This window comes from Tupaia chinensis, unplaced genomic scaffold (assembly GCF_000334495.1).
Source record: "Tupaia chinensis unplaced genomic scaffold, TupChi_1.0 Scaffold143624_1, whole genome shotgun sequence".
Classification (NCBI taxonomy): domain Eukaryota; kingdom Metazoa; phylum Chordata; class Mammalia; order Scandentia; family Tupaiidae; genus Tupaia; species Tupaia belangeri.
In genome coordinates this window covers 152,516-162,826 of record NW_006203472.1, presented here as the reverse complement: position 1 = coordinate 162,826, position 10,311 = coordinate 152,516, and the positions used below count along the sequence as shown (strand labels likewise).

Here is a 10,311-nt window from a genome sequence, read left to right as displayed (position 1 = left end):
CGACTCCACCAACGACCACACCCACCGCCTCTACCACCACGCCGACCCCACCAACGACCACGCCCACTATTTCTACCACCACGTCCACCACACCACCAACGACCACCACGCCAACCCCACCAACGACCACGCCCACTGCCTCTACCACCACGCCAACCCCACCAACGACCACATCATGTGTGTCTGACTGTAAATGGACTGGCTGGCTGGATTCCGGTAAACCTGACCCTGTCCACACAGAGGGAGATGTCGAATTGATAGGAGATGTCTGTGCACCAGGCTGGGCAGCTAACATCTCCTGCAGAGCCACGATGTATCCTGATATTCCACTTGGAGAGCTTGGACAAGTGGTGGTGTGTGACGTCTCTGTTGGGTTGGTTTGCAAGCACCAGGACCAAAAGCCAGGCGGGATGATTCCCATGGGCTTCTGCCTCAACTACGCAATCAACGTTTACTGCTGTAATGTGTGTGGCTCCACTACAACCCCAGCCACTACAACTACCACCACCACAGAAACCACAACCCCAATACCCACAACTACTACCACAGAGATCCCATCAACACCCACCACCACCACAGGGATCCCGACACCAACACCAACCACCACCACCATAGAGACCACAACCCCAACCAGCACCACCACAGGGACCCCAACACCAGAACCAACCACCAGCACAACAGAGACCCCAATACCAACCAGCACCACCACAGGGACCCCAACACCAACACCAACCACCACCACAGAGACCCCAACCACAACCAGCACCACCACACTGACCCCAACACCAGAACCAACCACCACCACCACAGAAACCCCAACCCCAACCCCTACCACCACAGAGACACCAGTACCAACCACCACCATCACAGGAACCCCAACACCAGAACCAACCACCAGCACAACAGAGACCTCAACTCCAATACCAACCACCACCACCATAGGGACCCCAACACCAGAACCAACCACCACCACCACAGAGACCCCAACTCCAACCCCAACCACCACCACCACGGAGACCCCGACACCAACCTCAACCCCAACCATCACCACCACAGAGACCCCACCCCCAACCCCAACCCCAACTACCATCACCACAGAGACCCCACCCCCAACCCCAACCCCAACTACCATCACCACAGAGACCCCACCCCCAACCCCAACCCCAACTACCATCACCACAGAGACCCCACCCCCAACCCCAACCCCAACTACCATCACCACAGAGACCCCACCCCCAACCCCAACCCCAACTACCATCACCACAGAGACCCCACCCCCAACCCCAACCCCAACTACCATCACCACAGAGACCCCACCCCCAACCCCAACCCCAACTACCATCACCACAGAGACCCCACCCCCAACCCCAACCCCAACTACCATCACCACAGAGACCCCACCCCCAACCCCAACCCCAACTACCATCACCACAGAGACCCCACCCCCAACCCCAACCCCAACTACCATCACCACAGAGACCCCACCCCCAACCCCAACCCCAACTACCATCACCACAGAGACCCCACCCCCAACCCCAACCCCAACTACCATCACCACAGAGACCCCACCCCCAACCCCAACCCCAACTACCATCACCACAGAGACCCCACCCCCAACCCCAACCCCAACTACCATCACCACAGAGACCCCACCCCCAACCCCAACCCCAACTACCATCACCACAGAGACCCCACCCCCAACCCCAACCCCAACTACCATCACCACAGAGACCCCACCCCCAACCCCAACCCCAACTACCATCACCACAGAGACCCCACCCCCAACCCCAACCCCAACTACCATCACCACAGAGACCCCACCCCCAACCCCAACCCCAACTACCATCACCACAGAGACCCCACCCCCAACCCCAACCCCAACTACCATCACCACAGAGACCCCACCCCCAACCCCAACCCCAACTACCATCACCACAGAGACCCCACCCCCAACCCCAACCCCAACTACCATCACCACAGAGACCCCACCCCCAACCCCAACCCCAACTACCATCACCACAGAGACCCCACCCCCAACCCCAACCCCAACTACCATCACCACAGAGACCCCACCCCCAACCCCAACCCCAACTACCATCACCACAGAGACCCCACCCCCAACCCCAACCCCCCCTGGCCCCAAAACTACTACCACACAGACCACGACGCCAACACCCACTGTAACAGAGACCCCAACACCAACCCCCACTGGCCCCAAAACTACTACCACACAGACCACGACGCCAACACCCACTGGCACAGAGACCCCAACCGCAACACCCACCGGCCCCACAACTCCCACCACACAGACTACAACGCCAACACCCACTGTAACAGAGACCCCAACACCAACATCCACCGGCCCCACAACTACCGCCACACAGACCACAACGCCAACCCCCCCCGTAACAGAGACCCCAACCCCAACCCCCCCTGGCCCCAAAACTACTACCACACAGACCACGACGCCAACACCCACTGGCACAGAGACCCCAACCGCAACACCCACCGGCCCCACAACTCCCACCACACAGACTACAACGCCAACACCCACTGTAACAGAGACCCCAACACCAACATCCACCGGCCCCACAACTACCGCCACACAGACCACAACGCCAACCCCCCCCGTAACAGAGACCCCAACCCCAACCCCCCCTGGCCCCAAAACTACTACCACACAGACCACGACGCCAACACCCACTGGCACAGAGACCCCAACCGCAACACCCACCGGCCCCACAACTCCCACCACACAGACTACAACGCCAACACCCACTGTAACAGAGACCCCAACACCAACATCCACCGGCCCCACAACTACCGCCACACAGACCACAACGCCAACCCCCCCCGTAACAGAGACCCCAACCCCAACCCCCCCTGGCCCCAAAACTACTACCACACAGACCACGACGCCAACACCCACTGGCACAGAGACCCCAACCGCAACACCCACCGGCCCCACAACTCCCACCACACAGACTACAACGCCAACACCCACTGTAACAGAGACCCCAACACCAACATCCACCGGCCCCACAACTACCGCCACACAGACCACAACGCCAACCCCCCCCGTAACAGAGACCCCAACCCCAACCCCCCCTGGCCCCAAAACTACTACCACACAGACCACGACGCCAACACCCACTGGCACAGAGACCCCAACCGCAACACCCACCGGCCCCACAACTCCCACCACACAGACTACAACGCCAACACCCACTGTAACAGAGACCCCAACACCAACATCCACCGGCCCCACAACTACCGCCACACAGACCACAACGCCAACCCCCCCCGTAACAGAGACCCCAACCCCAACCCCCCCTGGCCCCAAAACTACTACCACACAGACCACGACGCCAACACCCACTGGCACAGAGACCCCAACCGCAACACCCACCGGCCCCACAACTCCCACCACACAGACTACAACGCCAACACCCACTGTAACAGAGACCCCAACACCAACATCCACCGGCCCCACAACTACCGCCACACAGACCACAACGCCAACCCCCCCCGTAACAGAGACCCCAACCCCAACCCCCCCTGGCCCCAAAACTACTACCACACAGACCACGACGCCAACACCCACTGGCACAGAGACCCCAACCGCAACACCCACCGGCCCCACAACTCCCACCACACAGACTACAACGCCAACACCCACTGTAACAGAGACCCCAACACCAACATCCACCGGCCCCACAACTACCGCCACACAGACCACAACGCCAACCCCCCCCGTAACAGAGACCCCAACCCCAACCCCCCCTGGCCCCAAAACTACTACCACACAGACCACGACGCCAACACCCACTGGCACAGAGACCCCAACCGCAACACCCACCGGCCCCACAACTCCCACCACACAGACTACAACGCCAACACCCACTGTAACAGAGACCCCAACACCAACATCCACCGGCCCCACAACTACCGCCACACAGACCACAACGCCAACCCCCCCCGTAACAGAGACCCCAACCCCAACCCCCCCTGGCCCCAAAACTACTACCACACAGACCACGACGCCAACACCCACTGGCACAGAGACCCCAACCGCAACACCCACCGGCCCCACAACTCCCACCACACAGACTACAACGCCAACACCCACTGTAACAGAGACCCCAACACCAACATCCACCGGCCCCACAACTACCGCCACACAGACCACAACGCCAACACCCACCATAACAGAGACCCTAAGTCCAACACCCACGGGTACGGAGACTCCAACCCCAACACCTGTCAGCACCCACAACGCCAACACCCACCGTAACAGAGACCCTAACTCCAACACCCACGGGTATGGAGACTCCAACCCCAACACCTGTCAGCACTACAACTACCACCACATTGATCCCAACCACCACACAGACCACAGCCCCAACACCCACTGGCACAGAGATCCCAACATCAACACCCACCAGCACCATAACTACCACTACGCAGACCCCAACCCCAACACCCAGTACTACTAGCATGGCCACCCCAGCTCCACCTGGTACAACCCCCATTCCCGAGTCAACTCCACCCACAGCCCCACAGGAGTCTTCCACCCCTCCAAGCTCTCAGTCTACCTCCTCCCCTCCCACTGAGTCTACCACCGTCCTGAGCACCCCGTCAACTATCCTGACAACATCCAGCACACCTCTGCCCTCCACACCAACAATACCAACAGTCACCACGACAGGTAAGCAGTCATGGGGAACCCACCCATCTACTTCCCTAGGAGAGCCTGCTTTGCCAGGGGAACTCTGCAGCTCCTCAGCTTCAAATCTGGGGCCTGACACCTTGTTCCTAGGCCCAGGAAGGCTTGAGGCAGGTTCAGCGAGGCTCCTCTGTCCGGAGCCTGGTCACAGCAACCAGGGGCTGCTGACTATTCCCACTACCCCACGGAGCAGCTCTCCTGGCTCATGCCCCTCAGCCCTGCTGGAAGATGCTTCATGGGTGGCCTGGCTGTGTGGGTCCAGGGCAGGGGTGGGCAGAGGCTGCCCTGGGAGGCTCTATCTCCCCCTCCCTCTTCTGCCTGTGCTCCCTACTTGGGTCCTCCAAAGGCAGCCTTGGGAGGGCTAGTCTGGCACCTCTCAATGGACCGGCCACCTCTTGTTGGCAGCAGACTCGGCCAGCCAGCTCTACAGCCCAGAGCCCTAGCTTCCCCTGTGGGTCTCCCTGTTATACACAACGTGTCTGCTGTCTCACCCACCAGGCAACACTGACAGCCCGGGAAGTGACTCATGTGGTCTGCAGCGAGCTGTCCGGCTTCCTCTCCGGGTGTACTGGTGAGGCCTCACCTATATGTTCTGTTCTTATAGGCATTTCCACCTCTTCGAAGACCACCCCCACCAGCAGAAGCACGACTAGGCCATCTTCACCCTCCATAGGACCCACTTCCAGCCCCACTCCTATCCCCACCACTGCGTCAACGACCACCGTGGGAACCCCTACCCAGACAGAACTCTCTGGGACCACTCCTACCACTCCAGAGACAACCAGCACCTCGGCCTCTAGGGGGCCCACCTCCACACTCTCCCCGATCCCTTCTCCTAGTGTCACCTTCAGCACAGGCCCGACGATCACCACCTCCACTCAGATTTTCTGCTGCTTTCTCAATGACACTTACTACGCCCCAGGTACCATGGGTCACTTCCAGAGCTAGCTGAGGCTGGTTTTGGCCCTGGCTACCAATGGGTCCAAACTGAGGGGAGAGAGGGAAGACCCAGTGGCTGTGTAACTGCACCCACTCAGAAAGCCGATGCCGGTGTGGGTGGCTGTCTCTGTGGCCAGCCCCACCTTGCAGGGAACATAAGCCAGAGGCTGGGGCTCCCCTGAGGTCAGTGGGTAAAGGGGTGGTGGGATGTCCAGCTGAGCAAAGTGGGCACTGTGGCCTTCCCTCTGGCAGCCTCCGTGGGGCTCTGTCCATGAGGTCCAGCAGCCAGCCTTGCCTCCGGGTGGTGTCAGGACTGGGTCCCTCTTCCTGCAGGTGAGCTGGTGTACAATGGCACATATGGGGGCATCTGCTATTATGTGAACTGCTCGCTGGACTGCAACATCCAGATCTTCAACTGGTCCTGCCCATCCACGCCCTCCCCAACGCCCACGCCCTCGAAGCCAGTGTCCACAACCTCGAAGCCAACGCCCACGCCCTCGAAGCCAAAACCCAGCACAACAAAGCCCCCTGGGTGCCTAGACTTTGATCCTCCCAGGCAGGTCAGTGGGTCGTGGGTGGATTTGTCCCCTTGGCTCTGAGTGCTCTGTGGTCAGGTGTCCGTGGTCTTAGTGGTCACAGATGCCCCGTCCCCCAACCTGCTCTGTCTCTGCGGGGCTGGTGCAGTCGACAGCCTCTCGTGCACAGTCTGTGGAGTCCGTCAGTCTGCCCGTGCCTCCTTGCTGTAGCACGACCGGATGCAGCGAGGCCCCAGGGTGCCAGCCTCTGGGCAGGGCTCTTAGGCTCATTCCTCCAGTGTGTGTGGCTAACTGCCCGTCACCCTCTGCCCTCAGGAGAACGAGACCTGGTGGCTGTGTAACTGCACCCAGGCCATCTGCAAGCACGACAACGTAGTGGAGATCGTGGAGGTGGAGTGCAAGCCCCCGCCCAAGCCCACCTGCTCCAATGGCCTCCAGCCCGTGCGCGTCATGGACCCCGACGGCTGCTGCTGGCACTGGGAGTGTGACTGTGAGAGCAGGAGCCACTTGTTGGCCCTTCCTCCCTTCTCTAAGGGCGGGGCTGCAGGGATGGGAGCAGGAGGACCGAAGCTCCTCGGGTGCAGACTCCAATTGCTGAGCAGCTGCCGAGCGTGGGCACATAGGCCCAGGGGCTCCTCACAGCCTCCGAGGCTAGAGAGGGAAGACTCAGAGTTTGAACTCTGGACCTCCTGGCTACTAATCCAGGACCTACCCTGAAGAATGGGCTGCTGTGGGCCGAGAGGGGAATGCACTTTTGGGGCTAGAATGTGAACCAGAGCCACTTGGCTAGATGCCCACGCGGTGCCCAGGAAGCAGGCTTGTCAGCCCCTCGGTTCCTGCTTGCCCTTCCAACCTGCCCCTTGATCCCGACCAGGTTCCTGCCTGGCCAGGACCCTGGCTCACTTGGAGTCCCTCTGCAGGCTACTGCACAGGCTGGGGGGACCCCCACTACGTCACCTTCGACGGGCTCTACTACAGCTACCAGGGCAACTGTACCTACGTGCTGGTGGAGGAGGTCACGCCCTCTGTGGACAACTTCGGCGTCTACATTGACAACTACCACTGTGATGTCAACGACAAGGTGTCCTGTCCCCGCACGCTCATCGTGCGCCATGAGACCCAGGAGGTGCTGATCAAAACCGTGCAGATGGCACCCATGAAGGTGCAGGTATGCTGGGCATGCCACGGCACCACAGACCCCTGCGTGGTGGGGCCCTGAGCAGCAGGGCACTGGGCTGGCTCCCCAGAGCTGAGCTGAAAGACTGGGAGAGGGAGAGGGCCTCACTCAGGGGTACATCCAGTTCTTGTCATGGGCCCTCCAGGTGCATTCAGGGACCCTCTCCCCCAAACCTGGCTCCCCGTACTTACCCTGGGCACAGGTCTCTTGCAGAACAGGAGAGTGGGCAGGGTTTCTGCACACACCCAGCTAAGTCTTCGGTTCCTATGGCCAAGAGACCTGGGGACCCTATGCACTCCTGCAGCATCGTAGTAGTGCTGTGGGGGCACGAAGGCATGGCACTGGGCAAACAAGCTGCACAGACAGGGGCACATGTCATGCCCTGGCTGGCACCCGGAGGGCCCCAAACTTTTCATCAGCTCCCAAGAAACGCCTTTACTGGTTTATTCTTGGGACCAGCTGGAATAGGGTCAGGCCCAGCACTGTGGAAAGGAAGTGAGAAAGGGGATAGAAGGGGAGGAAGGGTAAGGGCTGAGGCCCCCCATGGAGCTTGTAGGCTCAGAACAGGTGGGTTTGGGGTGACTGCATAGTGCAGCTCCACCTGTGCTAGTCAGACACATGGCTCCAGGAGCGCACCAAGGTCATCAGAGTCAGGCTGGTTCCCTCCAGGTGACCACCGGCCCTTGCTTGCTAGCCCCCCTGACCCTGGGTGTGTCGGCTGCAGGTGCAGGTCAACAAGCAGGCGGTGGCGCTGCCCTACAAGAAGTACGGGCTGCAGGTGTATGAGTCAGGCATCAACTACGTAGTGGACATCCCCGAGCTGGGCGCCCTCATCTCCTACAATGGCCTATCCTTCTCCATCCGGCTGCCCTACCACCGATTTGGCAACAACACCAAGGGCCAGTGTGGTGAGGCCCTGTGCCCATTTCTGGAGAGGGAGGTTGGGTGTGTGTGTGTGCCCACCAGCCCAGCTGTGGCTCTGCTTCTCCACCTGGGGCCACTCAGCCATCATCCCAGGCTTGGGCCCTATGGGAGCCAGGAGGAGTTGGCTGGGACTATCCCGTGCCCTCTACCCTGGCCATCCTAGCACCAGGGTGCCTGGGCTGCAGACAGGGGAGAGGTCTGAGGCTCTGCCGTCTGCACGCTCGGCCCAGGGCCAGCTCAGCAGGCCTCCTTCTGCCGCAGGCACATGCACCAACAACACAGCGGATGACTGCGTGCTGCCCAGTGGGGAGATCATCTCCAACTGCGAGGTCGCAGCCGACCAGTGGGTGGTGAATGACCCCTCCAAGCCACACTGTCCCCACACCAGCCTCACCACCAAGCGCCCGGCTGTCACGACACCAGGAGGCAGCAAGACCACCCTGCCCAAGAACTGTACCGCCTCTTCTCTCTGCCAGCTCATCAAGGACAGGTGCCCTTCCGAGACCTGTCTGCGGTCCTGGCTGCTAGTGAGCTGCAGGACCTCAGGAAGTGCTCTTCCTTCTTTGTGCACCCCCACGCCTGCCATGTCTACAAAGAGATGGCGAGGCAGGGTGCTGAGTTTGGGACTGGGGAGGTGGGAGGCGGAAGGTAGTGGCAGCAGTGTGAGCAGGCACCGGGTCACAGAGGGGCCCGGGACCTGGGCTTCTGGTGTCCACAGGGCTGAACTACCTGGTTAGACAACCCCTGTGCCTCTGCTGACCTCCCAGACCTCTCCTACCTCCAGAGATGGTGCGGGGGTCACAGAGTTTGAAGTCTGGGGTAGACCAGTTGACCCAGGATAGAGCTCTCATTTAGGGCTGGTACTGTGGAGGCAGTTTGTTTGGGTCTGGACAGAGAGGAGGTTGCTCCCAAGCCTGGCAGTTTGCAGAGGTGTGTGGTTGGTTTTAGGCTGGAGGGGAGACCCTGGTGACCATTAAATGTGTAGCTTCCACCTCAGGGAGCGGGCCATGAGGTGCTGCACTCTCTGGCCATGTGCCTGCCTTTTCCTGAGGCCGACCTGGCCCCTCTGCTCCTGCACTGACTGCAGGCCCTCTCTGGCGGGAACACCCTGGTGGAGTTGCTGGATGGTAGGACGTGTGGGAGAGGCCCTCCGGGTGCCAGCCAGGGCATGACCTGTGCCCCTTTCTGTGCAGCTTGTTTGCCCAGTGCCACGCCTTCGTGCCCCCCCAGCACTACTACGATGCCTGTGCATTTGACAGCTGCTTCATGCCTGGCTCTGGCATGGAGTGCGCCAGTCTGCAGACCTACGCGGCCCTCTGCGCCCAGGTGGGCGTCTGCGTTGACTGGCGGAACCACACCCATGGCGCCTGCCGTAAGTGCTGCCTGTCTGCCCCTGCTGGCTGGACTGGGAATCCAGGCTCTGTGCCCAAACCAAAGCTAGACAGGGTGGGTCGGGGCCAGGCAAGCAGGGACAGCTGGTCATGAGGGCTGGGGCTTTGGGATGGGGAAGGACAGACAAGCACACCCTGGCACCCGCACTGCCTCGGGACAGCCCTGGGAGGTCAATGCTCATAGCGCTAGGCAGCCAGCCCCCTCAGCCCATGTGGGGTAGGGTCCTGTGTGGAAGGGGCCACGTGCTCTTCGCTGCTCCCTCGACCCTCTGATTCTCCCTTCCTTCCCACAGCGGTGACATGCCCGTCCCACAGAGAGTACCGGGCTTGCGGCCCAGCAGAAGAGCCCACCTGCAAGTCCAGGTAAGCTGCTTGTGGATTTGCCAGGATGCTGGCTCACCCGTCCAGTCGTGCCCTGGGTGGAACAGTCTGGGTGTGGGAATCCATTGTGCCCACTCCCAACCCTGGTAATCTCCTGAACCCAGCTCCCCTGAGAAGAATGAGACACGCCTGGTAGAAGGCTGCTTCTGTCCCGAGGGCACCATCAACTACGCCCCTGGCTTTGACGTCTGCGTGGAGACGTGTGGTAAGCTGTATATTTGAGGTGCCTCCCTCGGC

At 60.7% G+C, this 10,311-nt stretch overlaps 1 protein-coding gene across 1 annotated transcript in view; it reads left to right on the top strand.

The window, feature by feature from the left end:
* MUC2 (mucin 2, oligomeric mucus/gel-forming) overlaps positions 1–10,311 on the top strand; it is a 32,014-nt gene that overhangs the window by 17,743 nt on the left and 3,960 nt on the right. Inside the window, exons 29-40 of the mRNA XM_027766682.1 lie at positions 701–848; positions 2,310–2,375; positions 4,540–4,708; positions 5,331–5,648; positions 5,999–6,225; positions 6,517–6,691; positions 7,122–7,369; positions 8,103–8,286; positions 8,564–8,792; positions 9,496–9,674; positions 9,987–10,056; positions 10,179–10,279. Of these exons, the coding sequence (XP_027622483.1) occupies positions 701–848; positions 2,310–2,375; positions 4,540–4,708; positions 5,331–5,648; positions 5,999–6,225; positions 6,517–6,691; positions 7,122–7,369; positions 8,103–8,286; positions 8,564–8,792; positions 9,496–9,674; positions 9,987–10,056; positions 10,179–10,279 (2,114 nt within the window). The remainder of the gene's footprint in view (positions 1–700; positions 849–2,309; positions 2,376–4,539; positions 4,709–5,330; positions 5,649–5,998; positions 6,226–6,516; positions 6,692–7,121; positions 7,370–8,102; positions 8,287–8,563; positions 8,793–9,495; positions 9,675–9,986; positions 10,057–10,178; positions 10,280–10,311) is intronic.